Source organism: Oncorhynchus tshawytscha, linkage group LG01 (genome assembly GCF_018296145.1).
Source record: "Oncorhynchus tshawytscha isolate Ot180627B linkage group LG01, Otsh_v2.0, whole genome shotgun sequence".
Lineage (NCBI taxonomy): Eukaryota > Metazoa > Chordata > Actinopteri > Salmoniformes > Salmonidae > Oncorhynchus > Oncorhynchus tshawytscha.
In genome coordinates this window covers 65,238,078-65,256,590 of record NC_056429.1, presented here as the reverse complement: position 1 = coordinate 65,256,590, position 18,513 = coordinate 65,238,078, and the positions used below count along the sequence as shown (strand labels likewise).

The 18,513-nt window shown below is 42.6% G+C and overlaps 1 protein-coding gene across 2 annotated transcripts; it reads right to left on the bottom strand.

Annotated features, from left to right (window-relative positions):
• Positions 1–2,586: 2,586 nt before the first annotated feature.
• On the bottom strand, positions 2,587–16,214 carry ndnfl (neuron-derived neurotrophic factor, like). Of its 2 annotated transcripts, none has more exons than XM_024427909.1 (4): positions 15,722–16,214; positions 8,929–9,143; positions 7,865–7,989; positions 2,587–5,024 (listed from the first exon to the last, which is right to left on the bottom strand). In XM_024427909.1, the coding sequence occupies exons 2-4, from the start codon at positions 9,108–9,110 to the stop codon at positions 3,625–3,627; spliced, it is 1,707 nt and encodes a 568-aa protein (XP_024283677.1). In that variant the 5' UTR covers positions 9,111–9,143; positions 15,722–16,214; the 3' UTR covers positions 2,587–3,624. The 2 variants fall into 2 exon arrangements, with proteins under 2 accessions (XP_024283677.1, XP_042180259.1); XM_042324325.1 differs by lacking the exon at positions 15,722–16,214 and adding an exon at positions 15,300–15,327.
• Positions 16,215–18,513: the final 2,299 nt, after the last annotated feature.

The following is an 18,513-nucleotide window of genomic DNA, read 5'->3' as shown; positions in this document are numbered from 1 at the left end:
CCTTCTACCTTGTCTTAACTTCAAGGTTTTGTGCAGGGAAACGTGCAAGATTTCTGCTAAATGTAATAGGTTTTTATAAGCACATTTATGTTTCTAGTCCCTTGTGCTTAACACAAGATATATTGGCACTCCTTTGCATTTCCTAATTATGACTGAGATGGAAGGTTTTTATGTATATTTTCCAAAACAGAACTGCAGGTTCCCTTCTATTTCTATGGATTCAACAACAGTCAGGAGCACCAACTAACATGGAGGTATTTGACTTCTTTATAGAGTTAGGTTGCACTGGATGGTCTCCCTTGTAGATGGCATTAATAAAGCTTGAAATGCAGCATAGTTCTGTATGGATTCCTTTTGAAGTTTATCCCAGAATTTTATATAGAATAATAAAGATGTGTATTCAAATAAATATAATTATTGAGTTGCCTCTCAAGGCTCTTGGATTATTCAGCGTAACATAAAACACCTCAAATACAAAATGCTATGTTTGACATGTGATAGTTATAAAGTACTAGTGTATAAAGATACTATAAATTTGACTTACAGGATAAAAATTGCACTAACTAACAACTAGGTAACATTTGGTGTGGATGCATATATACTGTTAGTGGAATTCTAAATTCCTCTGTAGTATTTCCCAATCAGAATTATTACTCTGTCAATGCATTCTAAAGGGATTGTAAGACCCAATATTTTTATAAGAAATGGACAGAGTTCCGGTCTTAAAAGTCAGGTAGCAGCGTTTAATTCAAGAGAGTACTGAGTAATTCAAAACAGATATTGGCTGTAAAAGTTAATTACAATAACGTATCAAAACCTACTAGTCTTCTTTATCAAAACTGTCAAAGTAGCTAGCTGGTCTAAGAACTTCACTTGCTTTGTTTACAAAATGTGGTGCTCTGTCCTGTCCACAGAGTGTAGGTTAAGGGTCAGCATACATAGGTTTGGTTTGTTCATAGCAGAAATCAGCTAGGTGAAGCAAACTTCTGCGCTTGCATACTCCCTAAAAAACATTTTTAAACGGCAATATTACTGTTGTTTTTCCATCTTGCACTACCGTAGCAACAACATAGCCATAAGACTTCCTGAAACTAGTTAAATAGTTAAGCAGAACAGTCCTTAGGAAGGAGTTATCACACAATAATCCCTGGGATCGAAGGCCTTGCTGCTTTTATATAATGGTTGCCAAAATATTTATAAAAACATTATTTTAATGAGTAAATACGTTTTTGCATTCTTAAGATGCTACCCAAGCCGCTGGTCATTAGTTATTTTCTCATGTTTTGACCAAGTCGTTAATCCTAATCATTTTCTTCATTGCTATGCTAAACAAATCATTTCCATTTAGCTACCTAGTATAGATTTAATGATAATGAGAGACAAGAATGTCAATAAATAATGATTTAAAAGTATCAAATAGGCCTACATTGGAAACAACTATTATGGTTAGCGAGTCTGAGCTAATCAAGCTATAGTGACATTTCCGTTGATGGCAAGTGAGTGGAAATAATGTCTGTGGTCCTGGTGATGGTAGCCTAGTGGTTAGAGCGTTGGACAAGTAACCGAAAGGTTGCAGGATCGAATCCCCGTGCCGACAAGGTTAAATCTCTTGTTCTGCCCCTGAACAAAGCAGTTAACCCACTGATTAGCTCAGTTCCTAGGCTGTCATTGAAAATAAGAATTTGTTCTTAACTGACTTGCCTAGTTAAATAATTGTAAAATATTGACAGTCAGTGCTTGCCTCTTCTATGGTGGAAAATGGGACGTCCCACTCACATCGTTGCCAGCTAAAATGGCCCAGCACTTTTCTGTTCTCAATTAGGGGCTGCCAATAAATCTCACAGCCATTATGTTCCTTGCCTGCTGGCATGTATTGGATCAATTTTGCATTCTGAAGTTTCTACCCAAGTGGGATGGTCTTTAGTCCTTCTCTCATGTTTTGACCCAGTCCTTAATTCTAATCATTCTATTCATTCAATGTTGGAAAGCTAAACATATTCAAATAAAAAAATATCCAATAAGCCTACATAGGCCATTGGCACTGTGCTGGTTAATTAATTAATGGAATTGCAAGTATTTACGGTTTCCATGGTGAATGCTTTTTTCCCCAGAGGGAGATGAAGTTTATGAATTTCTTCCCTGGGCTGTGGGACAGTGGAATTATGAGATTAACATGTCATGGTGTCCCTCAACTCATGCATATCAACCAATCAGCATCCAGGATCTAAACAACTAATTTTATATTCAAAATTAATCATTAAGATAAATCAAGAAATCTGTAATTAATTTAAACATTTCTGTTGAGGAGGTCTAAGTCACACAATTTTACATTTAGCTAAGATTTTTGGTGCAGTACTTTTGAAGTGAATTTTTTTCATGAAAACTATTTGCTGTTGCGCTTTTTGGTTGAATCACAGCAAACACTTAAGTGAAACATCCTGTCCATAGTTCCCACCCCTATTGTTGATCAATCACAGATGAAGGGGCGTAGACTTCGGCTACCGAACTTCAACTTGCCTCAAGATAAAAACATTTTATGTTGTGTGTGCGAACAGCCGAAAAAAATATCAGTCGAACACCAAAACGAACAAAAACATCACACATTTTAATTTAGGCATAATATAGGCACAAACTGTTTTGACTGGGAAGCATGCAACAGGCTTAACGAAAACATGCTTACATCGATGCAAAAACGCACTCGTATTGGTTACTTTTTTAGTGTGTTTTGTGGAATCAGGACTTTCTGATATCACAGGCTGATGACCACCCATTCTGTCTGTTGAAGCAGGTAGGGCCGCTAGGAAATCATGTTTTTCATTTGTTTTCTTTAGTTTTGTAGTAATCATCCAAGTAGAGATAAATAAATGCAAGTGTTAACATGAGGGTCACATTGATTTCTCAATTTAATCATTTTCTCAACTAACTGTCAGCAAAGAGTCAAACAAAAGAGGATATTTTATTAGATGTTGATACCGAGATACAGATACTAATGTGTTTATTGGGGCATTTTAAGCATAGCACAATTAAAATACATCAAAGACAATGACGCTAGTCGCTAGCTCATTTTACCTGCTTCATGCGAAAGCAGAACACAAGATAGCTTACACACGGACTTTGCGCTAAGTATCAATAGATTACCCCATCTGTGTTTTAAGCCTGTAGAATATAGAACAAAACAATGCAGCACTAAATATATACTGTAGGATCTTGCCATACGTTCTCTATCCCCATTGTAAAGTACGATCAAAGCTCCATCTGTTTCTGTTGCATATTTTTGGGCAAAGTCTTTGCTGACATTCTTTGTCATCAAAAACCTCTATCCTCCTTTGTACTCAGACTCAGAATAAGTACTTGGACAACTGGCACAACTATAAACAAAAAGACAAAAAGCACAGCAGGTTACTGTAATGGAATTAATTTTGCTGGTGTGCGGTCCCCCCTCTGCTTCTCCTACCCAATCCATGGGTACCAGTGTTCAAATGCGTCCACTCTTCGGAGGGTGTACCACAATTATTAACAGTCTCCCTCATAGTAGAATGGCTTTGTCATGGTAAGTCTTTGTAAATCACCTCTTTGTTGAGTCCAATGCTGCTGCAGACTACAAGACTAGGAGGTGGCAACAGCTCAGCACTCCTTCCTGGTTCTCACTGTCTTGCTGCTGTACTTTATGGGGATCCCCCAGCGTCTCATTAGATAGACATCAAACATGTAGGCCACCCCAGGCTCCAGGCCCCCGATCACGGCCGTCGTGACAGCCCGCCGAGGGTTTAGCTCCTGGAAGTATTTACACACGACTCTCTCAGTGTCCGACCGTGACTCAGGCCCCAGGCAGGGTGCCGTACCTCCCTTCTCGCCCTTACCCAGCCTCCGGCGGTACACACAGTATAGGCTCCTCTCCTCTGTGCCCATCCAGGCCAGGGTGATGGAGTCACAGCTCCTCAGCCTGTTGAAAGACTTAATCTGCAGGGTGGTGGGGAGCGAAGGTACCCCTTGACGATGGTAAGCAGAGGATGCCTGCATCTTAACAGAGGCCTTCAGTGCCCCTAGAGCAGCTTGTCTGGGGGGCGCAGTTCCCTCTCTCTCCAGGTGGATGAGGTAGGAGGGGCTGCCCTGGAGCCAGATCTGAGCCAAGTCTTCTCCCACAGCATGGGAGCTAAGCTCTTGGCCCTTGCTGGAGATGGTGACCTTGATCTTCTCACTGCTTCCGCAGCTCTGGAGAGTGAGCAGGCCACTCTGCTGCCAACCCCGGGGACGGAAGCTAAAGAACTCCCCAGAGGTTGAGCCTCCATCCCGGAAGGTCACCCACCGGAGCTCCCCTTCCCTGAGTGGTGTGATAGCTGGTCGGGCCTCCTCATGTGTTTGAGCGAACGTTCCAGTATATGCTGCACTGGTTCCATTTAGCCTGTCAATCAAAAATACGTCAAAGTAGTACTGCGTGTCGGGGACAAGCTCTGAAACAGTGCACACGCTCTCTGTTCCCTTACAAACACATTGGAGATCATCATGCTGGTCACGGAGCTCTGTTTCAGCATCCCACTGCTGCCACCACCAGTTTTTGAGAATGGGCCACACAGTTACTTTCCTTTGTTTGTCCTTCTTCTGCCGTTTCTTGTCTTTCTCCTGCTCTTTCCTGATGCCCTCCCGGGCGGCACAGAGGTTGTGGTAGTTGTGTTTGCGGTTGACAAGGACACAGTAGTCATAGATGCGTTGGGTGTGCGGCAGTCTTGTGAGGGAGGTACTGGGGCCCCAGCTGAGGGTGACACTGGTCATTCCTACACCCAGGGTGTGGACATGGGGGTCAGAGGGAAGCTCCGGGAAGGCCCCTGAGGGCCCAGAGCCCTGATGGAGGTACATGGTAGCCCTGGTGTCCTGGTCCTTGGGGCGCAGTCTGAGGATGTAGATAGATGCTGGGGCATAGGAAGGACCTGTGTAGGTGTCCATGGCATTGCCAGTGTAGGTGTGTATCTTGGCTTCAGTTCCAGGCCCTCTCCACCACACCTCAGGCATACTCTTCTTGGTACTCCCTGTGCAGAAAACACTGTTAAGCCACGGGTCATTAATATTCTGCCTCATACATCTGCACACATACTTACATTCACCAGACAGAACATACATTCACACTCATTGAAGATACAGTCTTACAGTTCAATACGTATCCTGATTACTTTAAATGAATACAGTAGTCAACTATAATCAATGAAGTGCAAAGAAGATTGTCCCTTATTCATATAAACCCCTTTTCACCATCATCCATTATAATTTCTCCTTAGCTTGGGAAATAAAAAGTGACCAAATGTTACACAATCAAAGTGAATAATTTAGGCAGACTTTGGGGAACATGGGGTTCAAACTCTGAATGATTTATGTGTCACAGTATAACTTCATAAAGCTGTTCATTTGTCCATCTAGAATACCCACTGATTTTTAACTAAGCAGGCTGGTGAGGGCCATGTTGCATAACATCATTGCGAGCCTAAATAGGCTACTTTTGGTAACTTTCCTTTTTGTGCTCATCGAGAGATTATTATTATTTTTTAAATTGAATGTAGTTATGTAGCTTAGACTTATCTGTTCCCTATTTAACCCTCAAGTTCTATTTCTGCAACTCTTTGAGAGGTTTCCACCAGATTTGCTCTATTTTGGGTTTTGCTTAACCCATAGTAGTGCAAATCAAATCTATTTGGCATTAATATGAGACATTTTCAATTAAATGGTAAAGGTCCGAATTTAGCTGAATTTCAGTTTGTACTGTATAGGCTGTTACTTGCATGCCGTTCTGTACAAATCTATCTACGTATCAATCTTATAAAAGTTATTTTAAAAAGCAGAACCGTCTCTATATGTGTTATTTTAAATGACAAATTGAAAAACCCTTATCCTCAAGTATTGGCAATACAGTGCCTTGCAAAAGTATTCATCCCCCTGGGTGTTTTTCCTATTTTGTTGCATTATCTGTAATTTAAATGTATTTTTATTTGGATTTCATATAATGAACATACACAAAATAGTCAAAATGTGTGAAGTGAAATGAAAAAAATGACTTGTTTCAAAAAAACAAAAATGTAAAAACTGAAAAGTGGTGCGTGCATATGTATTCACCCCCTTTGCTATGAAGTCCCGAAATAAGATCTGGTGCAACCAATTACCTTTAGAAGTCACATAATTTGTTAAATAAAGTTCCCCTGTGCAATTTAAGTGTCACATGATCTGCCACAGAGTCTGCAACACCACTAAGTAAGGGGCACCACCAACAAGCGGAACCATGAAGACCAAGGAGCTCACCAAACAGGTCAGGGACAAAGTTGTGGAGAAGGACAGATCAAGGTTGGGTTATAAATAAATATCAGAAACTTTGAACATCCCACTGAATACCATTAAATCCATTATAAAAAAACAATAAGAATATGGCACCACAACAAACCTGCCAAGAGAGGGCCACCCTCCAAAACTCATGGACCAGGCAAGGAGGGCATTATTCAGAAAGGCAACAAAGAGACCAAAGATAACCCTGAAGGAGCTGCAAAACTCCACTGCGGATATTGGAGTATCTGTCCATAGGACCACTTCAAGCCATACACTCCACAGAGCTGGGCTTTATGGAAGAGTGGCCAGAAAAAAAGCCATTGCTTAAAGAAAAAAATAAGCAAACATGTTTGGTGTTCGCCAAAAGGCATGTGGAAGACTCCCCAAACATATGGAAGAAGGTACTCTGGTCAAATGTAGGTTTTTGGCCTTCAAGGAAAACGCTATGCCTGGCGCAAACCCAGCACCTCTCATCACCCCGAGAATACCATTGGCAGGGACTGGGAAACTGGTCAGAATTTATTAAGGAATGATGCATGGTGCTAAATACAGGGAAATCCTTGAGGGAAACCTGTTTCAGTCTTCAAGAGATTTGAGACTGGGATGGAGGTTCACCTTCCAGCAGGGCAATGACCAAAAGCTAAAGCAACACTCGAGTGGTTTGAGTGGAAACATTTTAATGTCTCAGAATGGCCTAGTCAATGCCCAGACCTCAATCCAATTGGGAATCTGTGGTATGACTTAAAGATGGCTGTACACCAGCGAAACCCATCCAACTTGAAGGAGCTGGAGTTGTTTTACCTTGAAGAATGGGCAAAAATCTCAGTGGCTAGATGTACCAAGTTATAGTGACATATCCCAAGAGACTTGCAGCTGTAATTGCTGCAAAAGGTGGCTCTACAAAGTATTGACTTTGGGGAGGTGAGTAGTTATGCACGCTCAAGTTATCAGTTTTTTTGTCATATTTCTTGTTTGTTTCATAATAAAAAATATTTTGCATCTTCAAAGTGGTAGGCATGTCGTGTAAATCAAATGATACAAACCCTCCAAAAATACATTTGAATTCCACATTGTAAGGCAACAAAATAGGAAAAATGCCAAGGGGGGTGAACACTTTTGCAAGCCACTGTACTATATGTGATCCAGATATAATCATACTTTAATAGAAACGTCCTTCTAATCTCTCTTACATTCAGGATACAAGTGTGACATTTAGATATTACTGTCCTTCTTGCTTTGAAGGTAAAATGGTTGGACAGATTGTCCAGTGATATACTAGTCCTGGGCTCAGTACTGTGTGTGTGTGAATAAGAGATAGGGAGAGAGGAAAAGAGAGAGAAGTGGAAAGGGAGAGCAAGACCAATGGACTGATTAAGTCTCTCCTATCTTGTAGACTTTTATGACCAGGGTCAGTCTTTAAATGGACACTATGTCAAAAATAAATGGCTCCAGTGTGAATTGGATTGAGGTGTAATGAAACTGAATTGATATGAATAGGAATTGCATGTGCGAGGGTGTTGTGTGTAGTTGCTTTTATTTTCTATCAGTGTTTCCCACTTACAGTGTGGACTTTTAGGCGGTTTGTCCTTCAGGGTTCGGGCTGCGAGGGTCCATTCAATGGGGAGGTCACAGGGACTGACGGTCACAGACATCATCGCAACCTTCTTCTTCAATGTGAAGTACAGTCTGCACGAGGATAGGTACCACACGAAAAAGGGATTGTCTATGAAATTCTCATGTATTTTTCTTCCCCCTTACAAATGTAATAACATACTGTACCTAAGAAAAGTACTGTAACATGTCAAAGCATTCCAAGTGACATTCTGGTCTCCTTCTACAAACTTATTGTTCATCTCCTTCACAATATAATTAGATTCAAACTCACCAATTAACCATGACTCTCATTATCAATCACCGTCTCAGACATCAATATTTGATCATCTTTGTATTTTCATCAACATAACTCATCAAGGTGAGACATTCAATATTGAGATGTAATTGACCTCTATGTTGTCATAGGCTCTGGGATATTTACTCTGCCCATTGAAAAATAGTATCATTCTTTTACATGCATTTTCTGGCTCAACTGCTGATGTGCTGCAGTTTATCAACAGCTGTGCCATGCTAATGTTGTCAAGGGCAATACATAGTTTAACTGATTGATTAATTCGAATCATAATTAGCAGATTTTTTTCTAATTTAAAAAAAATCTGTTTTTTTTTTATGCCTGGCTGCATGGATGGACAGATGGACAGCTCATAGGGATGCCCACATTCCAATTTACTGTTCCCAGTGTTAGAGCTCTACCACTGACATGATCAGCAGAGCCCGGGCCAAGTGGGTTGCTCTTCCTGCCCATGCGGCCACACCACGCTCAACCACTGCCTTTCCAACAACCCAAGAAATGGCGATTAAGATTAAGGCTATCATTGTTTTTGCTCAAAACAATGAAGAATTACGCAGGAAATTACCATTTAGGTAGCTTGTAATAACATAGCCTATTGTAGTGACAGCATTTTAAACAGGGGCCTTTCTTAAGTGTTTCAATCTTTGTCCAGGACACTGAACATAAACATTCAGTGTGCAATACTATCCACCTCCCCTGACGTGATCTCTATACTGTACCTCCGGGTGCGTCCTTTGGGCAGATGTATGGAGGTGACCTTTCCATCAGGCAGCCAGGTGGTGGGGCGGAGTGGCACCTCATTCTCAGGGGCCAGAGCCGAGTGTCCTTGGGGCCAGGAGGGGCCACAGAGGAGAGTCACGGCCAGGCAGAGATACCAGGACAGGGCCATTGCTGCCATCATTCACACTGTCAACACTCTGCCGTCTCCCAGGGACTGAAAGAGCAGGGGAAAGGTCAAAAGCATCCATCAGTTCCATCACATACAGTTCTGCTCCTACTGGTCATGATGTACTAAAGAGGTCTAGCAGCAGATGATTCATTGATATGAGGAAACATTTCAGCTATTCACATGGAATTATTCATGCGGGAAAGCAAATTGCCACGCTATATTACTGGGATCTGTAGAGCGCAGCTTGACACTTGGTAAAAAATCACTCATCGTACGACTTTCAAAGCGTGAAGTGGGTTGCAAATATCTCTCAGAAGTGGATTCATTTGAATATATAGATCTATTTATAGTATGCCAGTACAAATGGGTTTGTTCTCAAAATAGAGGGTATTTTTTCATGGTCGTTGCAGCTTTTGTTAACGGAAATCCGCCAATTTAGTTTGGAAAAACACAAACAACATCTGGAGGTGCTTCAGTATAATCCAATTGGAAGACAGATTCTCTTCACAAAAGCAGGCAAAGCCACAATAACTTTGAAACAGATTTCAGATTGGGCTGTTTTTTCTTTTCTGTTCTCACTGTTGTGATGATTTGAAGATATGATTACAGGTCTTGGCTCTCGTCCCCAGAGAAAAAAATGCATTAATTCAAAGTCACAGTCTTCAAAAAACGCCTGCTTCTCAACGTGTGTTTGTCGGCGTCAAGGCTGTGCCCTGCAGATCAGATGACAATTGTACGTAGGTTCTAGGCATATGCATCTGAGTCTTGATGGCCCTGGGACCTCTGAGTTACAACAACAGTTGCATCATTACAAAGTATGAAGGATCTCATTATCCCAGTAGTGGAGTGAACAACCCATAAAGCTTTTACAGAGAGGGAGGAAGGGAGATAGGGAGAGAGAGAGAAATGAGAGAGGGAGGTGAGAGTGAGAAAGATTGAAAGAGAGAGAAATGAGAGACACGGAGTGAGGGAGAGTGAGAGAACATTTTGAGAAATGAGAAGAGGGGGAGGATGGGGTCCAGAGTAATGAATGAGAAATGGAGCAAAAGAAGGCAAAGTGTGATGGAGGCACATAAATTATTGGTGGTTTCTACAGCTTCATGTCTAAAATGTTCATAACTGGTGCCACATACCGTACAGTGCACTCGCAAAGTATTCAGACCCTTTCACTTTTTCCACATTTTGTTATGTTACAGCCTTATTCTAAAATTGATTTGTTTTAATTGTCCATATAAATCTAGACATAAAACCCCTTAATGACAAAGCAACAACAAAAAATATATATTTTTTCCCCAATTAATTTTTTTTTAATAAACTGAAATATCCCATTTACATAAGTATTCAGATGCTTTACTCAGGCCTGAATCCCAAGCGTCACATCTGGAGGAAACCAGGCACCACACAAGGCCAATACCATCCCTACGGTGAAGCATGGTGGTGGCAGCATCATGCTGTGGGGATTTTTTCAGAGGCAAGGACTGGGAAACTAGTTGTTCTTGAGGGAAAGATGAACAAAGTACAGAGAGATCGTTGATGAAAACCTGCTACAGAGGTCTCAGGACCTCAGACTGGGGCAAAGGTTCACCTTTCAACAGGACAATGACCCTAAGCACACAGCCAAGACAACACATGAGTGGCTTCGGGACAAGTCTCTGTATGTCCTTGAGTGGCCCAGCCAGAGCCCGGACTTGAACCTGATCGAACATCTCTGGAGACCCCTGAAAATAGCTGTGCAGCGACACTCCCCATCCAACCTGACAAAGCTTGAGAGGATCTGCAGAGAAGAATGGGAGAAACTCCCCAAATAATTCAAATCAAATCAAATTTTACATGTCACATACACATGGTTAGCAGATGTTAATGTGAGTGTAGCGAAATGCTTGGTCTTCTAGTTCCGACAGTGCAGTAATATCTAACAATAATATCTAGCAAGTAATCTAACAATTCCCCAACAACTACCTAATACACACAAATCTAAAGGGGTGAATGAGAATATGTACATGTAAGTATATGGATGAGCGATAGCGAAGGAGCAATAGATGGTATAAAATACAGTATATACATGTGATATGAGTAATGTAAGATATGTAAACATTATTAAAGTGGCATTATTTAGAGTGCATTGTATAAAGTGACTCGTGATCCATTTATTAAAGTGGCCAGTGATTGGGTCTTAATGTAGGCAGCAGCCTCTCTGGGTTAGTGATTGCTGTTTTGCAGTCTGATAGCCTTGAGATATAAGCTGTTTTTCAGTCTCTCAGTCACAGCTTTGATGCACCTGTACTGACCTCACCGTCTAGATGGTAGCAGTGTGAACAGGCAGTGGCTCGGGTGGTTGATGTCCTTGATGATCTTATTGGCCTTCCTGTGACATTGGGTGTTGTAGGTGTCATTGAGGGTAGGTAGTTTGCCTGCCGTGATGCCTTGTGCCACCCTCTGGAGAGCCTTGCAGTTGAGGGTGTTGCAGTTGCCGTACCAGGCTGTGATACAGCCCGACAGGATGCTCTCGATTGTGCATCTGTAAAAGTTTGTCAGGGTTTTGGGTGACAAGCCAAATTTCTTCAGCCTCCTGAGGTTGAAGTGGCGCTGTTGCGCCTTCTTCACCACACTGTCTGTGTGAGTAGACCATTTCAGTTTGTCTGTGATGTGTACGCCGAGGAACCTAAAACTTTCCACCTTCTCCACTGCTGTCCCTTCGATGTGGATAAGGGGGTGCTCCCGCTACTGTTTCCTGAAATCCACTATCATCTCCTTTGTTTTGTTGATGTTGAGTGAGAGGTTGTTTTCCCGACACCACATTCACCTCCTCCCTGTAGGCTACCTCGTCGTTGTTGGTAATCAACTGTTGTGTCATCTGCAAACTTTATGATTGAGTTGAAGGCGTGCATGGTCACGCAGTCGTGGGTGAACAAGGAGTACAGGAGTGAGATGAGCACGCACCCTTGTGGGGCCCCAGTGTTGAGGGTCAGTGAAGTTGAGATGTTGTTTCCTACCTTTACTACCTTGGAGTGGCCCGTCAGAAAGTCCAGGACCCAATTGCACAGGGTGGGGTTGAGACCCAGGGCCTCAAGGCTTGATGATGAGCTTGGAGGGTACGATGGTGTTGAATGCTGAGCTGTAGTCAATGAACAGCATTCTTACATAGGTATTAATCTTGTCCAGATGGGATAGGGCAGTGTGCAGTGTGATGGCGATTGTGTCGTCTGTGGATCTGTTGGGGTGGTATGCAAACTGAAGTGGGTCTAGGGTGAGGTGAGGTGGAGGTGATATGATCCTTGACTAGTCTTCAAAGCACTTCATGATGACAGAAGTGAGTTCTACGGGGCGGTAGTCACTTAGTTCAGTTATCTTTGCCTTCTTGGGTACAGGAACAATGGCAACCATCTTGAAGCATGTGAGGACAACAGACTGGGATAAGGAATGATTTAATATGTCCGTAAACACACCAGCCAGCTGGTCTGCGCATGCTTTGAGGACGCGACTAAGGATGCAATCTGACCTAGCATCCTTGCGAGGGTTAATACGTTTAAATGTTTTACTCACGTCAGCCACAGAGAAGAAGGGGGGGGGGGGCAGTCCTTGTTAGCCGGCCGCGACAGTGGCACTGTATAATCTACAAAGAAGGTGTTTAGTTTGTCTGGAAGCGTGACATCGGTGTCCGTGACGTGGCTGGATTTCTTTTTGTAGTCCGTGATTTCCTGTAGACCCTGCCACATACATCTAGTATCTGAGCCATTGAATTGCTACTTCACCTTGTCCCTGTACTGGCATTTCCCTTGTTTGACTGCCTTGCGGAGGGAATAGCTACACTGTTTATGTTCAGACATTTTCCCAGAACTCTTTCCATGGTTAAATGCGATGGATCGTGCTTTCAGTTTTGCGCAAATGCCGCCATCCATCCACGGTTTCTGGTTAGGGTAGGTTTTAATAGTCAAAGTGGGTACAACATCTCCAATGCACTTCTTTATAAACGCACTCACCGAGTCAGCGTATAAGTCGATGTTGTTCTCTGAGTCTGACCGGAACATATTCTATTCCGCGTGAGCAAAACATTGACCACATCAACCAGGTGTGCCAAGCTTGTAGCGTCATACCCAAGAAGACCCGAGGCTGTAATCGCTGCCAAAGGTGCTTCAACAAAGTACTGAGTAAAGGGTCTGAATACTTGTCTAAATGTAATATTTCAGTATTTTGGTTTTAATAAATTTGCCTGTTTTTGCTTTGTCGTTATGGGGTATAGTGCGTAGATTGATTAGGGGGAAAAAACTATTTAATGAATTTTAGAATAGGGCTGTAATGTAACAAAGTGAGAAAAAAGTGAAGGGGTCTACTTTCCAAGCGCACAGTATGCTGCATACTTCTAGACCCATATTTACAAGACTGAGTTCTGATCTGGGATCAGCAAATCAAGCGTCTCAAAGTAGGATTTTTTATTTATTTGAACCGTCACTTTTTACACAGTGCTTTTTTTTCTGCATTTCTGACTGGATTTATATGTCTGAAATAAAGACAACCTCTCTTTTAGTAGAGTATATCTGGGCCTCAATTTCACTTGGTTACAGAAAAATCGTTACAGAATATGTGGGATTGAAGATGCAATGTTCAGAACTGCAGCCAGATAATTAACCCTCTTCGCCACCAGGGGATAGCTTTGGCCTTGTGGAGCTTTTTTATTAGTCAAATATGGTCAATAAGGACACATAACACAATTTCTGAGTTATAAAATGTTCACATCCTCTTCAAATTCAGTGTACTTGTAAGACTGTAATTTGTGATTTTCTTTCTTCATCATGTGTTGAAAGTCTTGTGAAATGTGATTTTAGTTGGAAAGAGCTTCCTTCATATAACTTGTTTTCTTATGTATTCATATGCTTTTTAAATACAGACTGAACAATCAAACTAAATTCTTTTTCTTTTTTTTACCTTTTCAAAATGTCAAAATCACATTTCATAAGATTTTCAACATATGTGATGAAGAAAGAAAATCACAAATTACAGTCTTACAAGTACACTGAATTTGAAATGTGTTCTGGGAATGTTCTTTTAACATCAAGTGAAGGTGTTTTAGTCCCTAAAAGAAGCTCCGTATAATCATCTGCACAATTGGACAGTTTTTGTGTTTTGGGAATATATATTTTTGTTCTCATTAGACTCTTCCCACAACCTAATGAAACATTCTAGGAGCCTTTAAAAAAACAGATTAAATGTGTTCTAGGAACGTTCTTGCAACATCAGGCAAATGTTTTATACAAACATTCTATAATCATCACCACGACTGGACAGTTTTTGTATTATGAGAAGATTTGCTCAGACCTAACAAATATTCTGGGAACTTTCACAGAACCAATTTTGGTTTGCTTTGTTATCGGTATAGACACTGTGTCAGTTGTCTTCTGTCCTAGACTTAGGGGGTCCCATCTGCCTCCTGTGAGTGGGTTAGAGGGACAGATTAAATGGCATGGGTAGGTCCCCAAAGGATTTTGTGTATCCTCACCAATATGGGATATGGTTTGGGGGGACATGATATGGCGAGGGGGTGTGAGGTGGAGTGTAGAGTGTTCTTCTACCCAACTGCTAGTGTGTTTGAGTGTGTTAGCCATCTTTCTCCCTTATATCCACCACCCCCTCTTTCTCACCCTCCCTTTCGCTCTCTCTCACACACTCTCGCTCTCTCACACACGCACGCAATCACACATGCACACACACGTTATTGCTAGATCTCTCTTATGTCCTCCTTCATTATGTCCTCTTTCCTTCTGCTATCACTTCCCACTACACAATCACACTTAGCAACTCTTATGGGGAGCTAGAGGAACAGACTGAGATACCGGCTGACAGAGAGACAGAGAAAAAGGCAGGTTGACTGCCAGAAAGACATAGAAATGATTGACAGACAAGCAGTCATAGTGAAACATACAGTGGTTTAGAGGAAAGCTACAGTATGTAGAAAATGAAGTAAATAAAACCCTGAAAAAATACATAAAAGCTTCACCATTTGCATCATCTATTTGTCCCACCGACAACAAACGCAAAGTACTCCAAACCCCGACACAGCTTTCTCCAACCTCCCGAGGCTGAGAGAAAAAAATGAACTGCTCTGATGTAGAAACAAGTTTGAATAACATCCAGACTTGTTTATCGAAATGAACATTTCAAGATGATGCACACACAGGCACTTGACAACAACATGCTTGTCCTTACCTCACAGTGCAGACAGACTATCCCACTCCAGAGCAGAATATGAGGGATGAGAGGAGAGATGGACGAAATAAAAAGGCAGGTTGACTGACAGAGACAGACAAATGATTGACAGACAAGCAGTCATCGTGAAACATACAGTGGTTTAGAGGAAAGCTACAGTATGTAGAAAACTATGTAAATAAAAAACAAACAAAAAATACATAAAGCTTCATTATTTGCGTCATGTATTTGTCCCACCGACAACAAACCCAAAGTACTCCAAACCCCCACACAGCTTTCTCCAACCTCCTGAGACTGAGAGAAAAAAAATGAACTGCTCTGATGTAGATACAAGTTTGAATAACATCCAGACTTGTTTATCGAAATGAACATTTCAAGATGATGCACACACAGGCACTTGACAACAACATGCTTGTCCTTACCTCACAGTGCAGACAGACTCTCCCACTCCAGAGCAGAATGTGAGGGATGAGAGGAGAGATGGACGGAAGGAGGATAAGAGATGGATGGGAGGAGGAGCTCGAGCAAACAACACAGGTTGTTGTTGGATGCCCCTTTCTCTCCCCTGGAGCTTGCTTTCTGCTTTAGTAGGTGTCCGACTTCCTCAGCACAACTCCCAGTGTGGTGTCAAGTCCCAAAGCACAGTATTGGGTATCTGTACGTCCCACTCAGTCACATGTGGAGCCTTACCCCATACGAGTCCTACAAGATCTGTGATCGCTATGTGAATGTCAGCGTCTGTGAGTGAAGCTTCTCTCTCTTCTCTTCTCTATCCTCTTCTCCTATTTCTCTCTAGTTTTTTGCCCCCTCTCCAATGTCTCTTCTCCAGTCCAGTTCAGATCTCAGTGAGCAGCACAAATCAAACTGAGGTAGGCACACGTGTGTAGTGTGTGTATGTGTGTTCAGGGTGGTGAGGTCACAGAGTGGGAGTGAGGCTGGTGGTGAGGGGAGTGTGTGTGTGCAGAAGGTGGGGGGGAGTTGTCAAAGGTAGTGGCGGAGAATGGAGAGGGAGTGAATGATGATACAAAACTTGCCCACATTAACCATTTGCTGGATGATCTGATAAGATCTATATTAAGTATGAACTGTGGGAGCTTGACATCACGTTTTGTTCTGCCACAGCAGAGTGTTGTAAACTGAAAATGTACACAACGTAGGGCAAGAAACATAAAAATCTAAGTTGGGGTGGAGTGGTGTTGTATAGTGTGAGGAGGTATGGGTCAAGTACAGCTCTCGGAGGAGCAAGGTGCACATTGACACACAAAGACGCACAATGGAGAACTGCATGTAGGTACTCTTTCTTCCGGTCTTCAGTCAATATCATCAGATAACCAAAGAGGCCGTTTGCATTGTGTGCTAACTCCCCTCTCTTTTCTCTCGCCAGGGCTTTTCCCACCCATTCTCTAGCTACTTCAGTGGGACTATTGAGGTCCTCTGAATGGAGCCACTTCACCCAGAGGGAGTATTGTCTGTCCTTAGACAAACCTGAGAGCCCTCTGCAATATGGGGGCTTAAAGCAAAACCTCCTGGAAAAAAATAGATGAATATATTAATGATCAGAGCAGTGGCAAAATCTGTTTCCCCTTTTAGGAAGGACCCCTCACTGCTGCTGGACTCTCTTTCAAAGCTAACAGCTCTCCCCCCTCTCTCTCTCTCCCTGGCCCACTTTAGAATCCCTCTGAAGTTTTAAAAGTTGACAATCTGGCAGAGCACGATATGGCTGATGCGTTTGAAGGCAAGATTCTGATGAACCTTTTGGGGTTATAGCCTATATACAACTGACTGTCCGTATATCTAATTTATTTCAGTGCTGCTGTTTAGTGCAGGAAATGGATTAGCGTATCTGATGGAGCCAAAGTAATGTCAGAAGAATATTCCTGTCCCCATAATTCACCTCTCTCCCATTGTATCTGTAAGGTAACCCAGCCTGCATGCTAGCATATGACAGGTATATCAGGACAGACACGCACAAAACGCACACTCTCAAGTCTGTCGTTTTCTATCTCTCTCTGGTGGGGTCTGCACCATCAGAGCTGGCCTGAATATTTATTTTGATCCCACTTTCCCTCTCTTGTGTTCCTTTAATAACTTATCAACAAACAGTCACTGGACTAACTCCATCCGCTGAGAGCAACAAAAACCAAGACAGAAAATTTCATTTAAATAATTGCATGGCAGAAACCACAAAATTGCTGGTTTCATTCATTATTTATGTCTGCTTACGAGTCATGCATAATGCAGGAGGCCGACTTTATGACGATCATGTATTAAATATCATGTTTTTAAGGTCAGGGCTCAGTCGTACGGGACAGACAGCTGGGCTACTGTCTCTAGAGCGGTAGCGGCACAGTACTGTGACTATGTTGTAAAGTGTTGCGTGGGCAGTGTTTTGAGAAAGAAAGAAAGAAATAGAGAGGGCGCTAGCTGACAATGGGTTAAGAGGAATCTTTATTTTTAACAACATATCATCGCCAGCCACCCATCTGCTCCTGAGCTGGCAGAGAGTCCCTTGAGAGGGAGAAGAGGTGGAGGGAGGGAGGGAGGGAGGGAGGGAGGGAGGGAGGGAGGGAGGGAGGGAGGGAGAGAGAGAGAGAGAGAGAGAGAGAGAGAGAGGGACAAACACCATCTCAGATCAGATCACCAGGAGGGAGAGGAAAAGGTTGGGTTGGGAGGTGGGAAAGATTGAGCTATTCAACTTCCGGAAAGTTGAGAAGAGAAAGAGAAGAGAATGATTGTAGGTGAGTGTGAGTAAGTAGGGAGGGACAACTGTCTGGGATCGGATGGGCAGCCTTTGGATCAGTATTAGCCTCCCCTGGGTGTGGGAGGGTAGGTTTGAAGGTGGGGCAGGTGGTCCTGAGGTAATAAGTGGGAATGTATCAACGTAGGGGTATGAAGACACAAAGAGGGAGGGGAGGCTGGAACCTCCAGGGGTGGCGCCAACAATTCATTTAATTTTCACAGATAAAGGAGCAAGTCCCCTGGGATGGGGGAGCAATTGAAGGTGGGACTTTGTATTCAGATCTCCTTTCCCCTTGCCGTGGTGATTGCGTAAACAGCTTGATTAGCAGGTCACTCATTAATACAGCCTGCTCTCAATTGGCTCTGGCTGATCTCCGATCACGTACCTATATCTCTTCATTTACAGCTGCCCTTGCCGTCTGTTTTTTAAAAACTCTGATATGTTTTACAGCCTCCAGTGGTCTCGTCTTCATCA

Excerpts from the sequence above, each read along its gene's own strand:
- ndnfl (XM_024427909.1), bottom strand. The coding sequence starts at position 9,110 with ATGATGGCAGCAATGGCCCTGTCCTGGTATCTCTGCCTGGCCGTGACT. Across the intron at positions 7,990-8,928 it reads CCCAAAGGACGCACCCGGAG|ACTGTACTTCACATTGAAGA; the intron begins GTACAGTATAGA and ends ATCCTCGTGCAG. Across the intron at positions 5,025-7,864 it reads ACCGCCTAAAAGTCCACACT|GGAGTACCAAGAAGAGTATG; the intron begins GTAAGTGGGAAA and ends TTTTCTGCACAG.